Here is a 25504-nt window from a genome sequence, read left to right as displayed (position 1 = left end):
GGTCCCTGCTATCTCTTGCTGCCACCAAGTTCCCTGCCCCACCTCCAGAAGATCCTGCTTCCTTTGTACTTAGAAACAGGGTTGATTCTCGGGGAAGAAGCCAGTTGTGGCAGCCAGCCAAAGAACAGCTGCCCCTACCTCTGTCTCCAGGCTGTGGTGCAGTAGCACGATCTCAGCTCACTGCAAACCCCACCTCCCAGGTTCAAGTGACTCAGCCTCCCAAGCAGCTGAGATTACAGGTACACACCACCACACCCAGCTGATGTTTGTATTTTTAGTAGAGATGGGTTTTCACCATGTTGGCCAGGATGGTCTCCATCTCTTGACCTCGTGATCCACCCACCTCAGCCTCCCAAAGTGCTGGGATTACAGGCATGAGCCACCGAGCCCGGCGCAGGCTCTGTTGATGCTAGGGGAGATGACAGCTGCAGAGAAGAGCCTGCCACCAACTTGGCTGCAGGGACTCCACTGAGCAAAGATAGACAGGCTCAAAGACCGCCTAGGTAAGCACAAGTTAACATGGGCAGAGGCGCCCACCCAGGCTCCATGCAGACCTCCAGGAGCCGTGGTATGAGTCACACTGTTGGGCCTCTTGGAGACTCCCTGGGTCAACCCCACCCATGGCTGCTGACAGGCCTCTGCCAGGTGCCAGCAGCTCAGACGTCAATTGTGGCAAGCAGGGCTCCTGACCAAAGTCACTGGTGTGCCACCAAGGAGCAAACAAAACCTGAAGCCCTGGATATGGCCCAGCTCGGGCATCACAAGGCTTAGGCATTGGCTAGTGAGCCCCGTGGGGCTTCCGGGCTCCCCTCCAGTGCATGCAGAGGCACCGTTTTCTTTCCCAACTGCAGGGGCATGATCATAGCTCACTGCCCGATCTGTGTGCGGTGGTGGAGAGGAAGGGTGCTGTGGGAGGTGCAGACAAGGGTATGTGGTTGGTTTTTTTTTTTTTTTAGGTGGGGTCTCGCTCTGTCACCTAGGCTGGAGTGCAGTGGTGTGATCACAGCTCACAGCAGCCTCAACTTCCTGGGCCCAAGGCACCTAGTCTCACCAGTAGCAGGGACCACAGACATATCACTACCTGGGTGATGAGTGTGGGAAGTGTCAGGAGGAGATGTGGGAACCAGAACTGTGTGCTATCGACACTTTAAGAGAGGGGATCTCTTGTTAATCTCCTGTGCCCAAGCTGGTCAACTCCTGGGCTCAAGCAATCCTCCTCCTGACTTGGCCTCCCAAAATGCTGGGATTACAGGCATGAGCCGCCCCCACTGGCTACTACTGACATTGGAACCTGGACCGGCGAAGGCATGTAAGAGCCTCAGCTTTCAAGAACCTCCTGTAAGTGACTCCAAGTTGGGAATTGTGGTGACATAAGCTCTTTGGGATTCTTGGGAGTTATATCCTGGTGAGCAGAAATTTGGGGAGTGACCACATGCCCTGGATGGCTTGGTGGGCTCCGTCCTTACCTCCTGAGGTCTGTGGCAGCAGGTGCCTGGTTAACTTTTGTTCCTCAGACTTGGCTGGTGTTGGGGGACCTTCAATCATGATGCTTAGCGAGTCTTAGGGGTGGCATCAGCGACAACTACCTCTGTTCAAATGACTAGAACACAGGTACGCTATCCCCGTTGCCCCCCATCCACAGTTCTGTTCTACACAGTTTCAGCTACCTGAGGTCAACCATGGTGAGAAAATATTATAGTATTCTGAGAGAAAGAGATCACATTCACATAACTGTTATTACAGCATATTGTTATGATTCTGTTTTATTATTAATCTCCTGTGCCTAATTTGTAAGTTTCTATTTATTAAATTTGTAAATTATTTATTTACTTAGAGGCAGTCTTGCTCTGTGACCGAGGCTAGAGTGCGGTGGCACAATCATAGCTCACTGCAGCCTCCAGCTCCTGGGCTTAAGCAATCCTCCCACCTCAGCCTCCCAAGTAGCTAGGACCTCAGGTGCGTGCCACCACACCTGGCTACTTTTTAAATTTCTGGTAGAGATAGGGTCTCACTTTGTTGCCTAGGCTGCTCTTGAAATCCTGCCCTTAAATTTATGAGTTAAACTTCTTCATAGGCATGTATGTATAGGAAACAGTGTAGTATATAGGAGGGCTTGGTACTGTCTGCAGTTTCAGGAATCCACTGGGGGTCTTGGAATGTATCCCCTGTGGATAAGGGGGGATTACTGTAACGTAAACAGTCCAGGAAGTTCGTTGACTCATTGCAGCTAGGAAGTCTAATGGGATTCTCATCATTTGGGTTCCTGGAACCCATCTCTTTTTTTAAATCATTTTCCTTTTTTTTTTTTTTTTTTAAGAGAAGCGGGTGGGGGTCTTGCTATGTTTTCCAGGCTGAACCACCCTCAAGTGACCCTCCCACCTTAGCCTCCTGAGCAGCTGACATTACGGGCACGAGTCAGTGCTTCTGGCTCTCCATCTCTTGACTTTGCTGCTGCTTTATTACCTTAAATCTCAGGCCATGTCACCCCATGTGCCCCCTGCAATTCCTGGGTTTTATGGGACTCAGGGTTCAGCTCATCAAACCCACATCTGTTCCTTAAAAAAACTCTGGGTGGCTTTGCTTGGAACCATCAACAGTGTCCAGAGAGAGGACAGACTAATCAGGAGATGAGTGGCCAGAAGTGCCCACTTCTATGGTAGAGGAGGCAGGGTCACATGACATGCAGCCCAGTGAGACGGGAAAGCCCTGCTCTGTGACCTCCAGTCAGGTTCTGTAGGAGAACAGCTGGGACTGGTGCTTCCTGGCAGAGGCCACTGGGGTTCCTAAGAGTGCTCCCACAAAGGCTCAAGAAGGGGGAAAGATGCCAGGCAGAGCCCCTTGCAAAATCCGTGCCCTCTGGCTGCTTTGGGGCCTCCATCAGCCACAGCTTCTGAGCAAGCAAACCATGGTGGCCTGGGCATCAGGGAGGGTGGTGGTGCTGCTCTAGGCAGCCCTCTCAGTGCCCCATGCTGGGTTCAGAATGTGCAAGTGGCTGTGGGCAAGATGAAGGTGGCCCCCAGTCCCCTAGAGGCACAAGGCAGGGGGATTGACATGCAAGCGTCTGTAGTATTTTCCCAACCCTGAATCGGGCGGAGAGAACAAAGGCAGGTATCCACCCCCGGCCCACGGCCCGGGGGCAGCTGAGTGCTCCCTGCATCCATCGCTGCTCCTCCCCTCCCCTCCCAAAATGGACAGGCCCAGGTCCTCAGGGAAAGCTTGTTGGGCATCCTCATGGAGACAGGGCCCTGGGACTCCCTGACTAGCTAGTGGAAATTGGGCTTCTCCTTAGTCAAGGGAAGTAGACAGTGAAACCCCTTCCACCATGTCAACGAATGGGTGGTACTGGCTTTCATCCCGATAGCTGGATGTGGAAGGAATGGCACCTCTTGTTGATCCAAATGTCAGAACACCCAAGGTGCAAGTAGAGGTCAGGTGGGGGCTCCCTAGGTGCCGAAGACCACCTCCTCCAGGCTGACCTTGGCCCCAGTGTGGGCATCCATTGCCCACTGTAGCTAGCTCTCGAGGGCACTTACTTCATGCCCCAAGCATGGTCTGGACCCTTTCTGAGTTCCCATAATTACAAGCCACCTGGAAGCAGTCTCGTCACCCAGAAGTTGAGTGAGTACAGATGGCTGGTACTCTATAATAACCACTCCCTGTCCCGGAGGCCGGGGAATGACAATGAGTACTAGTGGTGTGTCCGCTAGTCTCTGACCTGCCAGTGGATGCTGCCCTGTCCCCAACCAGTGGGTTCCAGCACCTGCCTGTCACCACGGGTTTCTCAGTGACTTCAGCTGTTCTCTCCTAAGAGGTATCTACCCTTTTTCTGTGATCCAGAGAACTATCCAGCACGCCGAGAATGCCCACCTGCCCTCTTCCAGCCTCAGAACGGTGTCCCCAGTGCAGGAGGTCTCGGGTAGAGTTTACCTGAGAATTGGTGGGGGCTTCTCATGGCTGGAGATTGCCTGCCTAGCCTGGTCCTGCACAGGTAGCAGAGTGTCGGGTTAGAGGCCAGCCTGCCTAGGTCCAATCAAGGCTCTGCAGTCCCTCATGCCACGTGTCTCATTCACCTGTGTACAGGTTTATGAAATAAATCCGGCAGTAGGTGGCCCAGGAATGGACAGTCTGAGAAGTGAGCAATGTGGGGGAGACGGGTTGGAGCAGGAGCGGAAGGTAGAGGAATCGGGCAGTGGCTTCACTTCACCTGCAGTGGGGGACACATCCCCAGCTCTTCCTGACTGATGGTTTGTGACTCACTAGCCCAGGCTGCCTTTTTCCAGGTGTGTATGGATTGTGTCATAGGAAAAGGCTGTGGTCTCCAGGGTTGGCAGAGCCTAGGAGAGCAAGATGGGCAGGGGGAGCAGAGGGCCTGACTGGGGATTCTCCAGAAGTGAAAATCCTCTCCACTGTCTTCACAGCAGCCATCAGGAGCCTCCTCTGCCTCCCAGTGCTGAGCCCGCCTGGGCGTGCCTGAGGGGCTCCCCCACCCGCATGCCTCGGCCCACATCCTTGGGTGGCCACTCACTGCAGTGGACGGTGATGGGGCCTCAGGTGCTGCCCAGGGAGAAGCCCTGGGTTCTCCAGACAGGAAATGGCAAGCTGGGCCGTGAGCAGAAAAGAGTCTGAACCAAATTACTTTTGGGGGCAAAGAAGTGTCAGAGAAGAAGGGCTGAGGAGGAAGACAGGACCCTGTGAGGAGGACCTTCTTGGAAGGAACCAAAGGCAGTCAGTGGAGTCGCAAGACCTGGGTGCTCTGAGTACTTTGAATGAACAAGTAAGAATGAGCCTTTATCATGTGGCCATGATCATCAAGGATCATGTGAGGATGCAGTGCCCACTCACCGCGACTGAAATGTCAACATACGTAAGGGGTAGCTGTGAGTCGCGCCAATGCGAAGGTACCGCTGACTGACTGCTCAAGGCTGGCTGTGAGGCACTTGGCCTGGATGCCTTTGAAGGCTGAGAAGCCAGCCAAACTCCAGGCGAACCAGTCGTCCTAATGGGGTTGAAAGACCGTAAATGGTCTCTCTGTATGGCCGAAACTCCCTTGGCCTTTCCTGCAAGATGGATTTTCACACATTGGACATAACATTATGTCTATTTCATTTTCAATCCAGCATTCGTTGGTGTGGGTCGCGGTTTATCGGTCCCACTTCTTAGGGAGTGTGCTGGTCTTTTCTGCCTTAGAACAGACTCGGGCTCCTCAAGGCTGGAGCTGGGCCAGGCATTTGCTGGGTGCCCAGGCCGTCCGGCTCACGCTCTGCCTCTCGTGCCTCTCCTTCCCTCCTCGTCCTGGCCCCCGAGCCGCCCTTGCCACCCTGCAGTCTCTCACAGCCCCGTTCGTTCTTCTCCTCCCTGCAGGCTGGTGGTTCGTGAGCACCTCTGAGGAGCAGGGCTGGGTCCCTGCCACCTACCTGGAGGCCCAGAATGGTACTCGGGATGACTCTGACATCAACCCCTCCAAGACTGGAGAAGGTGAGGGCTTGCAGGTCCAAGAGGCGGGGGACAACGCGGCCTCTGGGGGCAGCTCTTCCACTCTTCCCCTAGAACCAGCAGAACCCTAAAGTGAGATGAGCCATATCCTGGCCCCTTCCCTTGGATCCCATCTCAGTAAGGCTGGCCCAGAAGCTCACCTCCCACCCCAGTCCAACCCCTGCTGCTCTCTGTCTCAGAGGCTTAAGAACTGAGGGATGGCTCAGACCCCCACACAGTCAGCCTCTCAAATTAGCTTTAGCTCCATGAGGTTTGTTTGCTGTTTTTGTTTTTAGAGACAGACTTTCATCATGTTGGCCAGGCTGCTCTCAAAACTCCTGGGCTTAAGCTATCCACATGCCTCGGCCTCCCACAGTGCTGGGATTACAGGTGTGAGCCATTGCACTCAGCCCTTCTTTTTTTTTTTTTTTTTTTTTTTTTATTCTAAACACTTAAAAACTACTCTGTGAGGTTTTTCAGGCTCTTTCTCCGTGCATTTCAAAGAGCCTGCCCCCGTCCCCTGAGCCAGCACTGGCCTGGGCCTGTCTATAGCTTCTGTGCTCCCCAGAGCAGGCTGCCTGAGCCAGTCCGTTTGCGCCACCCCCAGCTCCTGGCTGCCTGCTCCTAATGGCTTCCACACCTCCCATGGCCTGGCTGCAGGAATTCTTTCCCTAATGGTCGGTGGGGATGGTCCAGATGGATGTGTCTGAAAGCCAGAGAGATCGAGGTTGCTACCCGGCGCTCAGGCCACCTCCACGCCTGCTCCCTGCGGCCAGGCCAAAGTAAGCAGCCACCAAGTGCCAGCTCCTTATTCATCCTTCCCCTAAATGTCGGTTACTAGGCGGGCGGTTGGGGCCTCACCCTTCCTCCTATGTTGAGGCTTTATTTCAGCCCCTTGACCAGAGCCTTGGTCCCTGCCTTCTGCATCCACTATGTGGCAGGTTTCCAGGGACGAGGCCCCATTGGGAAGGGCCTGCATGTTCAGGCTAGGCTGCTCCTTGAGCCCTGGGGCCGAGCCTGAACCCGTCTCCCCTCTGGCTCCATTGCATCTCCGCAGCAGAGGAGGATCTTGGCCCCTGAGCTGGGTCTGGTCTCATGCCTGCAGTCCCCAGCCTCACCTCCTACCTAGTTCCACATTCTTTTTCTTGTTATTGGTGTTGAGACAGAGTCTTGCTCTGTCACCCAGGCTGAAGTACAGTAGCACAATGTCAGCTTGCTGCAACCTCCACTTCCTGGGCTCAAGCAATTCTCATGCCTCAGCCTCCCGAGTAGCTGGGATTACAGGCACCCACCACCACGCCTGGCTAATTTTTGTTTTTAGTAGAGATGGGGGTCTCACCATGTTGGTCAGGGTGGTCTTGAACTCCTGACCCCAAGCAGTCTGCCCCCCTCGGCCTTCCAAAGTGCTGGGATTACAGGTGTGAGCCACGGTGCCTGGCCCCTAGTTCCACATTCTATAGGGCATGCCAGGGCCTCTCACAAACAGCAGGGGCTCACAAAGTACCAAAGGTACCAGGTGCTAGGCCAGGTCCTGAAATGCCCTTGCCCCCACCCTGGGAGGACCCTGTGGCTATGACTGTCCCCATCCTTCCAGCTGTGGGAACTGAGGCTTCAAGATGTTTATCAGGTTCGGGCCCTAGTATGAATCACAGCCCCAGTTGAAAAGCCTGCACCAGCAAGGTCAGAGTGGAGCTGTTGGGTCAATTGTGGAGGATCCAGGCACCGAATGGCCAGCAGTCCAGGGCAGGAAAGCACCCAAGGGCAGGGAGCACAGATGCCAGCCTGGATGGAACAGAGGGCAGGTGCCTTACGCAGAACAAGTAGTAATGGGTTGTGCAGGATTTTTACCTTGATGGAGGAGGAATCAGGCAGCAGTGCAGGTTCTGTGTTCAGAGGGTGTGTGTGTGTGTGTGTGTGTGTGTGTGTGTGTGTGTGTGTGTGTATGTATGCACGCCCAGGGTGATTCTCCTAAAATAGGTTCCTCTGGCCCAGCCCGTGTGCCAGCACTCCTGGCAACTCTTCTAGATAGCTGTGGATTCCACCATCATGTCTTGGGTACTTCCCGCTCAGATCTAAAGAAAGGCTTGGGGATGGGTCCCCTGGGCCTAAGGCCCCAGCTGCTGTGGTGTGTCCACCAGTCTCTCTGCACCTGCAGCCACGTGGCCAAGAGATTGGCCACCCTAGTTCCCTCTCCGACCATCTCTACCCTGGCACTGTGGCCATCCCATCTTAGGTGCCCTGAGCCCTGTGGATAGAAATTGGAAGCCTGCATCCTATCAAAGCTTTCCTAATAGCTCATGCTTCATTACGTTGGGAAGAAAACATTAGTAGCTGTTCCCATTTGTCCTTACCATGAGACCCTCTGGCGCATGTTCATGCTGCCCTTGAAGCCAGGTGTGCTGTGGAAGTTTAGTACATTAGTAGCAAGGGTGGGAGTTGAGACTCTCGTCCACCGACAGAGGTGCGGGTCCAAGCCTGACATTCGCAAGGTGGTTCAGTGAACCAGGAGAGGTGTGTCACCTCTGCCAAGCCCTTGGGTTCGTTTGTGACAGAGCCAAGACCAGAACCCAAGTCTCTGCCTTTGCTCCTGTGTCCCACACCTACCAGTGCAGACCTGCTTCCTCCAGGGTAGGCTCATACTGGGACATGGACAGACCACGGTCTTCTGGGCTCCTGCACCAAGGGCCTGTGCCCTGCTAGTGAGTGGATTCCTCAGCATCCAGACCCTGTCCCCTTCCCACATCCCCCTCTTCCCAGGGCTTGGCAGCTCAAGGGGCAGCAGAGTTAGGGGAAGAGCAATAGCTCGGGGTATAGAGTCTATGGTAAGAGTTTGGGCTTTGGAACCAGGTTGCCTGGATTCACGTTCTGCCTGGATCCGTAGACATGAGATCCAGAGTGTTCCTTAAAGCCCTGTGCCTCTGTTTCCCCATTTGTAAGATGCCAACCACATAGGGCTTTTGTGAGGCCCAAGTGAGATGATCTTTGTACTTAACTGGGCCTGGCACACAGAATAAACGCCACTTACTGTGAAAGCAGCCCCTGATCTGGACACAGCTGAGCCCCTCCATCTCTCCGGAGGAGCCCTACACACCTGTTCCCCCTCCCCCCACCCTGCCAGGAGGCCTTGATTAATGTTCCTCAGAGCCCTTTCAGCCCCTTGACTAGGCTCACGCCAGGGCAGGTGAGGAGAGGCTTAGAGAGGGATGGCCGCCCTCCCAGAGTGACACAGGTTGCTGGCAGTCGGGCCTGGACTGGAATCCACACCTCCTATCCTTCTGTCCAGCCTTCTTCCTTATGAGAGCAGGTCAGACAGGTTCCTCTCCTTCCAGGAAAGCAAATGCTTTCCCAGGGCCTTGGTGGGTCTGCGACAGTTTTATTTTCACTCCAGCCACTGGCCGGGCAGCCTAGTACCCTCTTTCTGTGGTGCCAGGAAGTGAGGCTAGCTGGCACCCTGGAGCCCTGGCCCAGTGTCCATTCTACTGGGAGTCCCACAGGAAGACAGAGGCATCTGTAGCTGGGGTCTGAGCAGAGGGTTCAGGGGGCTTGGAGCCGAGCAGCAGAACCTGGAGCAGTGCGGGATGCTGCCCAAGAGGGCACGGGGTCAGGAGCAGTGAGAAGCTGGGGAGGGAGCCCCTGTTGCCCACCCTTGTGTCATTCCGTTCAGCAGGCACTTCCTGGGACCCAGTCATGTGCTAGACCCTGGGAATGCCAAGACATGGGGCAAAGCTCTTGCCCTCAACAGACTCATCCAGTGGGGACAGGCAAGAAAGCAAAGACGCAAACCAACCCAGAGCGGTGAGAGCTCTCAGCCCCTCGAGGAAGGGATCCAAGTCTCTCTTGGGCACACTGCTTCTTCCCTGCGTCACGGTGCCCGTCCAGGGTAGCGTGTTCACAGTCAGTCCTTGGTGAGCGAGTGGACGTAAGCACAGATGTTGCACGGCCCCTAGCCCTCCTGGGAATCGGCACCGTCCAGCAGGGAGGGACACTGATCTCACCATCCCCGGAGGCTGCAGCTGAGGGGCTGCCTTGCACCGGGCTGGAGCTAGGGACCTCTTTGTCTCTAAGGTGCTGGGATTATAAAGGCTTGAGCCCACTCCTAGGCTCAGGGGCACACACTGGGGAGTTTGGCTTTAGTTGAATTTTTTCCCCATGTTCCTAAAATCACCTGTCATATCTGCCCCCATCCAACAGGGGGGTGCCCTCCGGTTCAGTCCAGGTGATGGTGAGCTGGAAGTGCGGGCCTCCCCTCCCTGTGCCCCTTCCTCCTGCCCCCATCCCATCTCATGCTCATCTCCATTCTCTCCGCCGGTTGCTGTTGGCCGCATGCTCCATCGCCATCTCCCACACCAGTGTCCAAGAGACGCAAGGCCCATCTGCGGCGCCTGGATCGCCGGTGGACCCTGGGCGGGATGGTCAACAGGCAGCACAGCCGAGGTGACTGCGGGAGCTGGCTTCTCCTCCCTCGCAGCGACCGCCTGTCTCTCGCTAACACTGCTCTTTCTTTCTGGGCTCTGCTCTCTGCCCTGTGACCTCCTCATTCACCCAGATTCCTGGGCCAGGCTTTTTTCTCATCTACTGCAGCTGGTGCGGGGTGGGCCTGCTTGGGAATTGGGCTGGCACTGGGGATGGCTCTGGCTTTTGTCAACATCCTGGGTTTGAGGGTCATGGAACACAGTTGTGGGTTCCCTGAAAGGTACAGGGGCTTGAGGGGGATAAGGGAGTCTTGGGGCATTCAGGAAGGGCATACTGACCCTGGAAGCTGTAGATTAAAGGAGCTAAGCACGTCTAGCCCTCTGCTTGGGCCATCCCACTCCCCCATCCTTCATGGCCTCTGTCCTCTGAGAAAAGGCTCCCTCGGCCAAAGTTGTCTTATCAGTTGCTTGGGAACAAAGCAGAAAGAAGGACCAGCTCACACTCGTGCTCCTCCCACCAGCTCCACAGAAACTAGAAAGGGAGCAAAGCCAGACCCAGCCTGGCACCAGGGTGCAGTCCAGTGGCCTCTGCTGAGGGGTCAGGTTCAGCCAGAGGTAGTAACTGCTGGGGCTTCAGGAAGGGCCTGATCCAGGGGAGTCCAAGGGAGCTCCAGGCCTGGCACATGGGCTGATCAGATGTTTGGGGGTTTAGCGTTTTCTCACCCGGGATCTTTCTAACATTCAGGAACTTGGGAGGTGAGGGAGCAGAGCAAACCCCCAGGGTGGGCCGCTGAATAAACCCCTAAACATCTGCAGACCCCCTGGACCAGGGGTTGGCCAGCCCCACGTAGAACAGGGTGTGTGTGCTGCTCTCAGTGACGACACAGAGAGGGGTATGTCATAAACTCTGGAACGCAGGGACACCCCATGCCCCCACCCTCACAGCTTGGTTCTAAATGACCATAAGAGCATGTTTTGGTGTCTGCCCCAGGCCCAAGGCAGAAGAAAGCCTGGACTCAGGTGGCTCCAGCCTCTGGCTGGCTCAGCATCAGGCACGGAGCACTGGCCAAGAGGAGTACAGCTTGTCCCGAGGGCAGGGCCTGGGCTGAACCTGTGGGCTGACGCAGGGCTGGGGACCGAGTTGTAGAAGCAGCAAGAACAGGCCAGACATACTGCAAAGGCCGCCCTAAAGCTGGGATGCAGCCCAAGCTTTGGTGGCAGAGAGTGGGATGGAGGTCTGACCTGCTCCAAACACCCTCGCACACTGGGCCCCAAACGCGACCATCTCTACAACCCCCCAAACACACGCAGCCAGGGAAGCTCCACCACACACACAGCCCTGATGGCCACAGGTATGACTGCGTGCCCTGTCATAGCCAGCCTCCCCGACACCAATGCCTCCACAGTCCCAGGCTCACAGCCACTCAGAGGTACAGTTATGCAGCTACACATACACTGTGCCGTGTGTCTGCTGTTTATAGTCACAAATGCATCGTACGCACAACTGACTGCTCACAGCCACGCCACCTGTACCTCCGAAGGAGCCCTCACAGGGATACGTACAGCTTACGCAACGCCTTGCACTACATACATCCCAGTCACAGACATACAGTGACACGTGGAGACACAAATATGCAATGAAATGCCTCATTCTTGGTCCTAAGAATTGTGAGCAAAATATAAGCCCCCAGCTCTTGTGCTCTTTCACTCTCTCAAATAAGAGACCTAAACAACATGATTTCCCAGCCTCAGCCCGATGGGCTAAGTTAAACCAGGCAGCCAAGAAAAACTTGCAGAGAGTTGGCTGGGAGATGCTTGCTGCAAACAGCAGAGCTGGTGGGGGAGGCAGGCTGCAGGTCGTGGTGGAGCTAGACAAGAGAAAAGCTGAGCTTCCCCATGGCCTCCGCTCCCGTTCCCTCAGCCAGCCAGCCCCTTGGAACCAAAAGGCCTTTCTCAGTGGGGTTGGGTAAGTTGTGGGGGCAGGAGGGGAGTGGGGAGAGTGCTGACAGAGGGGAAAGTGTCGGGGAAAGGAGGCTTCTGTGGTTTGGAAACAGCAGAACATCCAGCCCCTGCCTCCAAAACCAAAGCAGGCCTGTTCCCATCCCCCACCCACCCACCCGGCTGACCGTCTGGCCAGCCCTCCCCAGGGCAGGCTGCCACTGTCTCCTGGTGGCGTGGTCAGAGTGCCCACAGCCCCAGTGCTTCCCAGAAGCCCTGAAGAGCTCACGGCCTCCCTTCCCTCAACCCCATATCCGAAGGGACATCTCTTCCAGAGACCCTAACCACCCTGAGTCATGCAGCTGCCCGCTGAGGCCATGTCTGTCTGTCTGGGCCTTCTCTTGTCTGGTGCCCCTGGTTGGCATTTGTGGCCCAGGCAAGTGCCTCTTTCTTAGGACACCTGTGAGTTGGAAGGCCGGAGACCCACAAGGCCCATGTCCACATGGAAAGTCCATGCCTCTGCCATCTGAGCCAACTGGGTAGAAACCCAGGAGCTGGGAAGACCTGGTCTGGCTGCCTTGCCCTGCCAGGCAAGAGGGCTCTTGAGTTCTCATCCCTGGAACCTGTGCAGGACAAGCTTCCTAGCCAGGAGTTCTCAGCAGCAGCGCGTGAACTCCTGGACATCTGTGGCTGCTACAGCCCCAGGACCCCCAAGAACCTTTTGCAGGAGCAGCTCAACTTCACCAGCCAGAGCTGATATCCCTGGTTCTGCCCCAAGAGGTCAGGAGAATGCCTAAGCTTACATGGCCCACAGGATTCTGTCTTCCGTGCACCCCAGGAGGCTGCGAAGGCTGGGGCTGGGCCCTGGCGGCCTAGGAGGCTGAGCCCACATGAGATGGTCTAGACCCTGTTCTCTGCCATGAGGCAGGCAGGGCTCCTCTGATCTTCCCACGAGAAAGGCTGTCATTTCTCCCTGCAAATACAACCTTGCCTAGGAAAACCTTAATGATGGCTTCCTGCTCGAACCACAGACTTTAAAAATAGCCCAGCTGAACAAAGGCAAAATGTGGAGCCCAGGCCTCGCCTCATCCTAACCTCAGAATCCTGGATTCCCGGAGCGTGGCGCTGCCCCTCTGGCCGCCACTAGGCCAGGATTTGCCATGCCTCACTGGAAAATGGAGCAGAACCAGGAGCAGGCAGGAGAGTGGAGAGTTGGACTGTGGAGGCCTGAACTTCTCAAAGGGCCGAGTCAGAATCTGGCTGGGCAGGGTTCTCAGGCCGCCTTGGCAGCAGTCCGAAGCATGGTTGGGTTGGAATCTGAAACGCTCCAGAGTAAGGCCCTCCCTGAGTTGATGCTGACCAAGTTCTGCAGCAGAGAAGGGTGTGCTGAAGAATCCTGCAGGCTCCATGGGTCATCACCCACCTTCTGCTTTTGGGCAGCAATCTGTATTTGGCTAGTAGCCCATCAGTTCCATTCTTGCAGCCCGGCCAGGCAGCCACAACCACCCCAAAGGGAACTGCTATCTCGGCTCAACACAGGGCTGCAGACAGGACCTGATAATCCAGGGGAGAGTGGACAGATGGCCCTCCTGCAGCTGGGGGTTGGGGTGCTGCTGCCTGCCACCCCCAAGACAGCCAGTCTCAGGCAGGCTGCCCGGCAGCATCCAGCCGAGGAATCCAGGGGGTGGCTGTCACAGCCGGGAGCCGTGAGAGGTGGGTGTCCCAGAGGCCAGAGGCCAGCAGTCTGCACCAGCATCCTGCTGTTTTGAGCTCACAGCGCTTCCCATCAGTACCCTTGCTCAGTACCCTTGCTCAGTCTTGCCTGGTCATGATGCAGTCAACAGTCTCCCACTGTTTGCCAGGCACTGTCTCAACCCCGGGGGAGCTCCCAGGCCAGAGAGGACAACATGGGCTCAGGGTGACCCTCCAGACGGGCATGGCCAGACTGCTGCTGCTTCCTCCTCCTGTCTTAACTCCTTGTTCCCCCAGAGGGTGAGGTGGGGGTGTGTTCCACCCCAAGCAGACCTCTACAGAGGGTGTCAGCCAGGAGGCAGGGACTCCTGAGCCAGCCAGCTAGAAGCAGAGCCAGGGAGTACTCAGCTCTGGGGTCTACCTATGAGGGGTTTCCTGTGACAGGCAGAGCTGGACCTCAGCAGGCATGGAAGAAACACCCTCCTGAAAGCCAGATCAAGGACCCAAGAGGGTGGCATGCAGGCCTCCTGCCAGGAGGGAGGCTGAGAGAAACCAGGGGAGACAGCGTGGTGCCCCTCTCTCCCCACACCTGCCCTCCCAAGCCTTCCTGAGAGTCTGCAAGGCACTTCTTCCCCAGCGCCTAAGGAAGACCTTGAGCAAGACCCTGAAGTGACATCCTTGGAAATAACAGCAGGCTGCCCTCCAGAGGAGCTGTGCCTTGGCTGCGTGCTTGGCACAGCATGTCCTGCAGAAGCCACTTGGGTAAACCGGACCAGTAAGGGCCCCGAGGTGCTGCCTAATTGTGCTGTGCTGGGTGTTCCCACGCTCATTTGGCCATCGAACCCTTGTCTTCACAAAACACACATAACCGTTCCCATGAGACTTGGGTTCCGTGGACTCCTCTTGGGAGATTACGTGACCAGGTGTTCATGGATAAGCTGGGTGCTCAGGGAAGGCTTCACCAAGGAGGTATCCCTAGAGCCTCTGCAGGTCAGACAGAGGAAGGATGCAAGCAAGAGGCTGAGCTGGGGGCAGGGCTAGGAAAGTCTGTCTGGGACACAGATGGAAACAGCACATTTCAAGGAGAGGTGGTGTGCCATGGGGCCACAGGCATGCGAGGACACCTCAGGAGGGGTTGGCTTCTCCTAATCCTGCCCTCAGCCCAGCAAGCTTCTGCAGCCCTGTGGACTGCACGGTCCCGGCAGCCTTGCTGCCATTATCAGGCTAGGAGAGCCAACTCCTTGCTCCCAGGGCGTTGCCTGGCAACCTGAGTCCTGGCAGGCTTTGGCATACACTGGGAACAGCAGTAACCCCCTACTGCCATGGTCTCCCTGCTGCCACGTCTGGGGCCTGGTCCTTCCCTCCCCTGGAAAAGCCAGAGCCAACTCAGTGCGCCTTGGCAAGCTGCTGAGCAACGGCCAGGCCAGGGCAGGAGGAGGGGACAGGAAGCAGGACCTCCACCCTGACATCAAATAATCTTGCTTTCTTGCTCCCACCCCCAGAGGAGAAGTATGTCACCGTGCAGCCTTACACCAGCCAAAGCAAGGACGAGATTGGCTTTGAGAAGGGCGTCACGGTGGAGGTGATCCGGAAGAATCTGGAAGGCTGGTGGTATATCAGGTAGGGAACATTTGGATGAAAGAGGTGCCTCTCACCCACCCGGGCCCTGGGCAAAGTGCAAAGTGGCTGTGGCCACTTGATGGCAGGTAGATACTGACAGCCTTGTGCCCATGGCACAGGGCTGGCTGCTCCACCTCTGCTCAGCTGAACAGCTCAACCAGAGAGTGCTCATCTTGCACATTTTCTCCCGGGACACACAAAGCAGGGCTTGAGCCATAGCCAGCGGGGCACAGAGGCCCCGGCTCAGCTTGCAGGCTGTGGTGCAATCCCTTCCCACGCATCTGCCAAGAGTTGAGCACATCTGAATTTCGTTTTGTGTGTCCGGCCTTGGCTGCCTGGAGCACTGGCGTCCGCAGGCCTTGCTGAGGTCCCAGCAGGCGGCCTCTGCTGCCCAGGCTCAGCACCCAGAGAGGTAGGCTGTGGGGCAGGGGTGGGCACAGATGCAGGCCTCTTGCAGCAGCCATGTCCCTGGTGGATAGGGACTGGCCGTCCAAACTGCAGGGATGGTTGCAAGGGCTGGAGCAGAAGTCAGGCCTCAGCTCAGGCCATCAGAGGCTTCTTCCTTCTCTTGCTCCTCCCTCTCCCAGGCCTAATCATAGTTCCCAGCCTAGAATCCTATTTAAGGGTGTGGGTAGGGAAGTGGGGTCTTTCCTGATCTTCTGGGAGCCAACAATCCTATTGATTTCACTCACCATTGCCCTGTCAGGACCCTTGCTCTCAGGAAATGCTTTTGGCATCCTTGGAACTGGCTCAGCTGTGATGACTGCCCACCTTCTGTCTTCTCTGCCACTTACCCAGCTGACAGAGATAGTTCCATATCCATGGGCTCTGGGGACCCCAGACCCATCGTGGGCAGGACATGCATTCTAGGTGGTTTCCCAGAGGGGACGGGATTGCGCAGTGGCATCACCATGCCCCAGGCAATGCGAGTACTCATGCGACAGTTACTCAGAACATGGTACAACGTGATGGCTTTAAAGCCTAGTCCGTGCTGAGGTCAGTGGACATATGGAGATAGCACCGTAGTGTGACCTGATGGAACATGGCTCCATCACACTCGCCACCCCCGCTGCCCCTACCCCGCCTCACCCCCGGAGCCCTGGTACGTATCAATCAGGAGGGCTGAGACGTCCCTTTCTGTCCCATTGGGTGGGATGGGACTGTGCATCTGGACATGTGTTGTCGAAAGCCACTGCCCCTAGACTTTTATGTTCTCTAAGCAATGGAAACTAGAGCCAACCCAGTAATCTGCCAGCCACGAGTCTCACATGAGAAAGCCAGGAAAGATTCTGGCAGGCTGGTGGCCTAGCTCACTTGCCTGGTGCTTATCTACAAGGCTGCTTCATTTTTTTTTTTTTTTTTTTTTAGTTTTCTAAAATAACCAACAAAGTCACTCTGAGCTCTTCTAGTCCATTCCTGTCCCCATGGCCTCGTGTTACAGCCAGCAGGAGCTTGGACTGAGAAAACCCTGCTGAAAGGATTCCACCTTAAGAAGGCTGCCAGACACCCCCTTAAATATGCCATTTCCCAACATTCCAGGCTCTGCGTTGATCCTCATTTCCTTTCTTCTCCTCCCCACAGCCCTACACACACATTCTCTCTCTCTCTCTCTCTCTCTCTCTCTCTCTCTCTCTCTCTCTCGCTCACTTGCTCACTCTCCATCGCGCCCTTTCCAGCTTGCTTCCCTCTGGAGTCATTTCTTTCTCCAGAGCTGGAAAGCAGATGTGAGCAGAGCCGGACCCAGACACACACAGCCATTCCTGATTCCCTCGCGTTTCTTCTCCTGAAATCTGATTTTACCCATGTAGCACTGAAGAAACGCAAATAGGAGCACTTGGGGCCCTAAGCAGGCCTGACCGTCACCTCATGAGCCCCCTCTCCCCATAGCTCTACAGTGTCCATGTAGAAGAACCATCAGCGAGGGCCAGTGGGCTCATCTTTGTCTCTTCTCCAAGATGCAAGAGCACCAGGCTGTGGGCCAGATGCTGCTAAGAGCTCGCTGTGTGACCCTCTGCTGCCTGCTTTGCTTTTCTGAGCCACGGCTGTTGGCTCACATGAATGTTAGGTATTTTTACTAGATGCTCCCATCCACCCTTAAAATTCTGTGCTTCTGTTTGCACTCATTTGCACTCAAGACAGGCCCCTGACTCTCACCCACGTGTAAACGCTCCTCAGCCTCCCAAGCCCTGGGAAGCCAAGCTTGGGTCAGGCTGCCTGCACATTTGTGTCATGAATGTAAGAAGCCACCTCCTGCCTGCACTTTTTCCGCAAAGCTCAGACATGTCGATAGGAACTTCAGCTTTCATATTCCTTTTCTCCCACCTAATGAGTGTCCAAGAACAAGGTCAGATCAGGGAGACAGGGAGGTTTTCAGACATCTGGCATGGAGGAGCCATTCCAAAGAGCCAGATGTGTTCTAGAGAGCAGATGGGGACATTGCAACCCAGACCTGAGGGTATTGGCCAACAACTACTGGACCAGGAAGTGAAGTCCCCATGGGTTTGGGTGAAAACTCAACACCATGGGGAAAAAAGGAAAAGCTTGTTTTCAGAAATCATCGAATCACCAGAAATTAAGTCAGCCCTATGATTTGCCTTTGGCCTTTGTTTATGAGCTTTTGGTTTTGTTTCCTTTTGTTTTGTTTTCGTTTTGCTTTGGTTTGCATTTCATCTAGTCATGTGCTTTTGTCTTTTCACTTAACGGTTTCTGCATTTGGAGCCCCACGTAGACTTTCTCAACCTCCAGCAATATGTCAATCTTGTATTTCTTTATTTTGCTATATGGTGTAAAGCCAGTGTCTGTCTTGTTTTTCCTAACTGGGTCATCAGTTTTCCCTAGACCACTTACCATGTTTTTGGAGATAGGGTCTCACTCTGTTGCCCAGAGTGGAGTGCAATGGCACGATCATAGCTCACTGTAGCTTCAAACTCCTGGCATCAGGCAATCCTCCCACCTTAGACTCCCGAGTACCTGGGACTACAGGTATGCACCATGACACCCAGCTAATTAAAAAAAAATTTTTTTTTTTTTTGGTAGAGACGAGATCTCACTATGTTGCCCAGGCTGGCCTCAAGTGAGCCTCCTGCCCCAGCCTCCCAAAGTGCTGGAATTACAGGTGTGAGCCACCTCGCCCAGTCCCCAATCATTTATTGAATAATGCATCCTTGTTCCACTACATTAAATTGAGCCTGGCTTCCGAACGTGGTCTATGACAGTCTGTAGAGGATCCACCTACTGTCCCTGCAGTGGCACCACAGCTCTCCCATTCAGTCAGCCTTCTTTGGAGACATCTTAGTTGATCTCAATGTGTCTGTCCTTCTGGATACATTTTTAACAGTGACTCTATCCCTACATCTTGCAGAAGAGAGACAAACTGAGCTCCAGGGAAGGGACTTGTGCGGGGTGCCATAGACTAGAACTCAGACTGCCTGACTCTCACCTGTGGAATCAATTCCCTCTCTAATCCCTCTTCTTCCTACAGGGGATTTAACTCTACATACCAAATCCACACCTTCTCATTTCTTACCTCTCCAGTTCTCCTCAGCTGATTGGGAAGTAGCAGGCCATTATGAAGTCCTCCTTTGGGGCAACCCAAAAGTTGATAGATCTCATCCCAAGCTCCCACGTTTGCCTGACTTTGCAGAGAGTGAGAGCCCACCCCAAGAGCGATCAGGCAAAGAAAAAGGAGCGCGGTGGGGGCAGGCAGTGGGAACTGGTGTTCTGGGTCTTTTCCACCTACCCTCGGTGCCATTTCTCTCCAGAGCCGTGGGATTGCCAAGCCTTGCAGAACATGGTAAGGAAGGCTCCGCTGGGCAAGGCCAAATGGATCCTAGGGTCTGGGAGTGGGTGCGAGGTCATCCTGCTCCTCCCCACAGATACCTGGGCAAAGAGGGCTGGGCGCCAGCATCCTACCTGAAGAAGGCCAAGGACGACCTGCCAACCCGGAAGAAGAACCTGGCCGGCCCAGTGGAGATCATCGGGAACATCATGGAGATCAGCAACCTGCTGAACAAGAAGGCGTCTGGGGACAAGGAAACCCCACCAGCCGAAGGCGAAGGCCACGAGGCCCCCATCACCAAGAAGGAGATCAGCCTGCCCATCCTCTGTAATGCCTCCAATGGCAGCGCCGTGGGCATCCCTGACAGGACTGTCTCCAGGTTGGCCCAGGGCTCTCCAGCTGTGGCCAGGATTGCCCCTCAGCGGGCCCAGATCAGTAAGAGACTCTCTCACCTGGGTCCTCACTGTAAAGCTCCTTAGAGAATGAGCATGGGTGCATGGAAGTGGGTTGGGGGGAGGGTGCAGGACCCCCATGGCATTTTCCTCCTGGGCTACAGACTGGCCTTTGACCCGCACTCTGTCAAAATGTGTCATGCTCATCACAGGAGTAGGAAGGCAGAGGAGTATGATGACTCAGGGGCTCCCATCTGCTCCACAGAAGCTAAGTCACATGAGGATGTGGGTGATAGCGTTCCCCGCTTCTCTACTGGAGAGCCACCAGTGGTTACTCTGCAGATACACGTGTTCCAAGAACAAGAAACATATCTTTTCCTTATAGTAAACGCTTTATAAGTCTAGATAGATGATATGTAGCTGACTTTTTAAAAAAAAATCAAAAAGACACATTTCCCTAGGCTATTGAATGTGGGCACTATATGCACGGCTGCTCTGGAGTGACAGTCTGTAGAGAAACCTCTTTCTGGGCCTTAGCAGCTCCTTCCCCATGGCTTCACCACTCTGCACAGGCAGTTTCAACAGGGCGTTCTTCAAGAATCACCTTTGTTCCTATAGGAGACTCCGGGCAATCTGGCACCCTCCATCTCTGGCCCAATATTCCCTTTTGTCGTGTCTGAAAACTTCTGTGTTATAGGAGCCTAGCTTTTGTTTGTGTCCAGCCATTTTTAAAATCTGGAGGAAAGCTGTTCTTTAGTTTTGCTCCACTAGGTTAAGTTCGCTCTCATGCCCGAAATCTTTTAGGCAACCAACTGGAAACAGTTATTGGGCACTGCCCCCGCTGGGCACTGTGCTAGCTTCTATGGATTCAATAGCGAGCAAAAAAGAGACATGGTCTGTGCTCCTAACATTTAAAATCTGATAAAGCTATACACCTTTTACCCTGAAAAATGCCCACATATCTGCACATTTTGAAAAGTGCCCATAATTGTAGAGGGTTCATAGATTCCCCTGGCAGCACAGCCAAGGTAAAGGTCTACAGTTTCCCCTTGAAGAAGCCCAACTATAGTGCCCATAGTAACTTAGAGCGTCAAGTCCTTCATGAAGGCTGAGCAAAAGCATGAACTTGCAAGGATCCGGAGTTAGTTTCACCTAAGGCAGGCAGGTATAGGCACCGTTGCCCATTGTCTGACTGGGATTACTGAAGCCATGTCTCTTCTAGGCTCCCCAAACCTACGGACAAGACCTCCACCACGCAGGGAATCCAGCCTGGTATGTGTACTGAATTTCTCCTCGCTTTCCTTCCTATTCTGTGGATGCACTATAGCCGCCTGATCAACTATCTTGCTGCAGAGCCTTTTGATCCAGGGGTTTTCCAGGGCCTTGCTGGGGCTTCTAGTTTTGTGGAGCTGGGGGCAGGGAGGGAAGCCTGCAGATACCAGCCTTCCTGGGGGCCTGGCTGGACAGTTTATAATCGGAAACATACTGCACTCCAAAGCTAAATAAATCCATCCCTCCCACTGCATTGGCAGACATAAACATTTAGACTGCCCGGCAAAAGTGTCCAGCCGGGGCATTGCCAGGGGCTGGAAATGGGGCTGCTGTCCATGCTAGCCTGGATGCCTTTCAGCTTTCCCTGGTCAGGAATGCCCAGTGGAGGTGGTGGATGTCAGAGTCTGGGAGGGCAGAGGGCAGATCAGTGAGCGTCTTCCAGGGAGGAGTGTGAGTGACCAGGACTGGCTCATGCCCAAGCTTCAAGAGGTTAACACTGCCAGGGTCCCTGGCCCACGTGGATAGGGTTTCCTGGTGTCCAGACCCTCATGCAGGCAGATATGCAATCAAGGGCCGGGGCTTGGGTGCCTGCAATGCTGGTGGCAGGCCAAGAGCCCTGGAACAAAGAACCGTTAGTAGGTGCAGGGGGATGTAGTGGAAAGAGTGGGTCTTCAAGAGCGCCAGGCATGGATTCCTGTTCCACTGCTGACACTGAGAGGCAGAGAGACTGTAGGTAAGTCACTTGCCCTCCACAAGTTTCAGTGCCCTTATTTATCAGGCGGGACAGTACTAGCCATCTCCTCGGGCTGCTAAGTGTGAAATGAGAGGATGTCTGTGGAGGGTTAGCCATCGGGCTTCCGTTTCCTATGTCCCCTCTGGCCTGCTTGGTAGTACTACCTGGTGCACTGGGTTAAGGAGGATTCTGAAGTCACATCTGGGCTGAGCAGCAAGAGTTACCGTGGTCAGTGACATCGGCCTTGGCTAGGGGGCATCAGTCTGTGGAAGAGTAGGCCCTCCTTAAAAATACAGTTTTTAAAGATTTCATCCCTGGAAATGAGACCCTCCTTGTCCTGGCCATGGGGCCCACTGGGGTTTCTCTTTTTCCCCTTGCGTTTTATATGCCCAAACACTGTATTCTGCCTCCCTATCATCTCTTCTAGTCACGGCTAATTATTTTCAGGCAGACTTGATTTTGGCAAGAATGGGGTAATTCCTTCCACACTTACCAAATGCAGGGATTGCTGAGGCAGGGCTGCTGTTTCCAGTTAGGTCCAGCTGAATCCCACCTGGCCAGAGATGTGGCCTGTGCTGTGTCTACGCTGTATCTGTGCACATGCACGGCTGCACAGCCAGGCCCTGGGGCCAGGAAGGGTGGCAGATTCTCACCCGATCCCTCAAACCAGCTTCCTCCCAGCCCTCACTCACTCTGACCCAGCTCAGTTTCAACTGGCAGGGTTAGGACATGCAGAGTCTTGAAGGATGAGGAAGGCTGGGAAGAAGAGTTCAGGAGGAGTGCTAAGCTCCCGCTTCTATTTATTGAGATCTCTCTCTGCCCCTGGCCAGGCCCAAAGTGTTGCACATTATCTCAGGGATCCTCTTCATGATGCTGGTATTAGCTCCATTTTACAGATGAGAGAACTGAAGTTCAGAGAGGTCAGGGGCTTTGCCCAGGGCCACCCAGCTGGCGAATTGCTGGGATTGGAATCCAGGGCCAAGGTTAAGATCTTTCCAGGTCTTCCTACTACACCAAGCTGCTTCTCATCCCCTCGTCCCTCCCACCTTTTTTTTTTTTTTTCCAATTGATTTATTTGAACCCCTTTGCATGAGGGAGGACATAAATAGCAGGGTACAAAGTCTATTTTAGCTGAGTAGAGACGAGACCATTGAAGCAAAAATGTATAATACCCAAGGACAAGGGGTTGTCCATTTGGTTTCCTAGTGAGTGCTCAGTGCCTTAGAGCAGTGTCTGGCACCCAGTAGACGCACAACACACAGTTGTTAAACGAATGGGTGAAGCTCACAAACCATGGGCAAAGGCCAGCTTCTAAATGTCCTTGAATGTCATGCTTAGATGCTGCTGTGCCAGTGTCTGAAAAGCGTTGAGTATCTCCAGTGGGTTCTGCCCTGCCCACAGAATATTGCGAGTTTTATTTAGTGCCTATCTGGCCTCGTCATGATGACCAGCTAAAGACTTTGCTCAGCCAACTGTACTGCCGCGTTACACACCTACCCCAGACTAGAGACCACTGTGCTCTTCACCCTGCCTGTGCTGCCAAAGTCCCAGCTGCAGCCCTCGCCCCTAGACTCCAGGACAGTGGCTTTTCGTCCTCTCCCACAGCAATGTGTAAGGGCTTTTTTAGAATGATTTCTCTCATTTTATTTTTTAAATTCAGAGACACTGTCACTCAGGCTGGACTGCAGTGGTCTGATCGTGGCTCACTGCAGCCTCGAGCTCCTGGGCTCAACCTATCTTTCTGCCTCAGCCTCCTGAGTAGCTGGGACCACAGGTGCATAGCACCATGCCCACCTCATTGTTTTGTTCGTTTTGTTTTTAGAGATGGGTCTGTTTGCCTATGCTGGTCTCAAAACTCCTGGCCTCAAGCAGTCCTCCCACCTGGGCTTCCCAAAAGCACTAGGATTACAGGAGATTTCTCTTTTTTTCATTTTGTGACTCAGCTATTGAGGCATCTGAAAACTTGACCTCCAGAGATGTAAGATTAAAAATTCCTGTCTTAAAAATGAGCATTCTGTGCTGGGCATGGTGGCTTATGATGTAATCCTAGCACTTCGGGAGGCTGAGGCAGGAGGATTGCTTGAGCCCAGGAGTATGAGACCAGCCTAAGCAACATTGCAAAGCACTATCTCTACTTTTGTGTCTTTTTTTTTTTTTTTTTTTTTAAGCAAATTCCTCCAGATCCTGAGAAAGGCCATCTCTACCAAAAAAAAAAAAAAAAGTCTGGTGATATGTGCCTATAGTCCCAGCTACTGGGCAGGCTGAGGTGGGAGAATCACTCAAGCCCAGGAGATGGAGGCTGCAGTGAGCTCTGATTACTCCACTGCACTCTAGCCTGGGTCCCAAAGCAGGATCCCGTCTCAGAGTGATGGTGATGATCACAGTAATAGTAATGTGAGCATTTTGATAGCTCAGGCAAGCCTCCCGTGAATCCTGAGTATGAGAAGGCCTCATCAGAGCAGTCCTCTGGGGGTATACCCCGAGACTCTGGTGATAGATATGTACTTAGGCTAGCTGGTGTAAACGGCCATCTGCACCTCCTGGGGACTGAGTGGGGGGGACCAACACTTGGCCATGTTACTCTTCTGATTTGGGCGGGTTTTGCCCGCTGTGTGTTCTTCAACCTTAGGGGTTCCAACTGCCAAAGCCACCAGAGCCCCCTTCTGTTGAGGTGGAGTACTACACCATTGCCGAATTCCAGTCGTGCATTTCCGATGGCATCAGCTTTCGGGGTGGACAAAAGGCAGAGGTAAGCCTCCGGCCGTGAGGCCAAGGGTTTTAACTCATCATGGCAGAACTGCATTTCCCATTTAGACCTTGCTAGTAAGACTCCTGAGGGGCAGCCAGGAAAGGTACAGCAACGAGCACCCCAAGGATGAGCATCTGCCTGGCGCCAGCCAGTGCCACAGCCTGGACTAGATCCCAGCTCTCATGCTCCACTCTGAGCTCACAGGGCTCGTCTCACAGCGACACTTCCCAGAGCATGTGTGGGAGCTTGTGACGGGGGCCTCAAAACAAAGGGCTTCTGTGGTCAAATAAGCTTCCAGAACAGTGGATTAAACATCCAGCCTGTTTGTTGTTTTAATTGCAGGGCTTCCCAGAGCCTAGGATACAAGGATGTCACTGGGAGTGTCATCTACAAGGGGACTAGAATAGGCAGCACTACCCTACACGTTTTTCTCCCAGGAACACCTCGGAGCCAGGATCCTGCAGAGCCCCAGCAGGAAATGTGGTCAGGAGGATGTGGACCAGGCAGGTGGAATGAGATACTGGGGACCCGGGCTCTGGCCGAGTCATACCACATGACCCCTGGCCTTTGATGCAGTCACTTCTCCCGCCCCCACCCCCAACTTCAAGCATTTCTCTCTGCAAACAGGGTGATAGATCCTGGGACAGGCCCTCCCGGCCCGTCTTCCAGCATTCAGGCCACTGTATTTTGTGGCTGGTGCCGAGCATGGTATTCCCAGCGGAAGAGAAGAGCTGTAACTCAGTCAATTCTCTCAGTGACTTTGTGTAGTAATGGAGTTAACCCCAACTAGTACAAGTGATGTACTGGCAGATTCACTGGGCAGTCTCTGCCTCTAAAGCAGTGACGTTCCCAATGTGAATGTTTTAAATCACATGCCTGGAACTTGGAACTAAATTTCCAAGAAAAATCATCCTCTCGGTGCTGAGGTTTCCAGGAGAGTCTGTAAAGAGCATAATGTGGCAGAAATATCAGGTTCAAGGTGTGTTGAACTGTAGGTCCAGGGCTGCGGCAGGGTGAAGGACAGGATGAAGGACCCAAAGAAGGAGCAAGTCTTTCTCTTTCGGTGGAGCACAGAGGACTGCTCTCTTGCCTTTGCGTTCTCCATCCTTCCCTCCCTCCTCGGCCTCTTCTCATGGTGCCAGTGTTTGCACGCTACCCCTCCCCACCCCAGGATCTCTCCCTCCAGGAGTGTCCCACAGTCCCCAGTTACCTGCCCTTTACGTTCCCCAGTCCAAATGGACCCCAGCACAACCAGCAGCCACACTCTTGGCCACTGGTTGATCTCAAAAGTTAAGGAAGAAGCCCCTTAAACCAGTTTATACTAACATGGAAATTACCGAAGGTCCCCTACACTTCCCACAGTGTAACCATCCCAGTGGTGGTCACTAGGAAGAGGCTCTGCAGAGAGGCCCTGGCCTCGGGCCCCTACCTTCCAGTTGCTTCATC

The 25504-nt window shown here is 54.3% G+C and overlaps 1 protein-coding gene across 8 annotated transcripts in view; it reads left to right on the top strand.

Annotated features, from left to right (window-relative positions):
* The window catches only part of SH3PXD2A (SH3 and PX domains 2A), a 267638-nt gene that overhangs the window by 231745 nt on the left and 10389 nt on the right, over positions 1 to 25504 (top strand). For 5 of the 8 annotated variants that reach the window (XM_074382817.1, XM_074382816.1, XM_003922227.4 and 2 more), the window contains 6 exons: positions 5362 to 5475; positions 9823 to 9906; positions 15017 to 15134; positions 19010 to 19347; positions 20527 to 20576; positions 23939 to 24058. In XM_074382817.1, the coding sequence (XP_074238918.1) occupies positions 5362 to 5475; positions 9823 to 9906; positions 15017 to 15134; positions 19010 to 19347; positions 20527 to 20576; positions 23939 to 24058 (824 nt within the window). The remainder of the gene's footprint in view (positions 1 to 5361; positions 5476 to 9822; positions 9907 to 15016; positions 15135 to 19009; positions 19348 to 20526; positions 20577 to 23938; positions 24059 to 25504) is intronic. The other 3 variants (XM_074382818.1, XM_010333118.3, XM_074382820.1) reach the window with 1 other exon arrangement.

This window comes from Saimiri boliviensis, chromosome 12 (assembly GCF_048565385.1).
Source record: "Saimiri boliviensis isolate mSaiBol1 chromosome 12, mSaiBol1.pri, whole genome shotgun sequence".
Lineage (NCBI taxonomy): Eukaryota > Metazoa > Chordata > Mammalia > Primates > Cebidae > Saimiri > Saimiri boliviensis.
The sequence above is the reverse complement of the archived record's forward strand: the minus strand, read 5'-3'. Positions and strand labels throughout refer to the sequence as shown.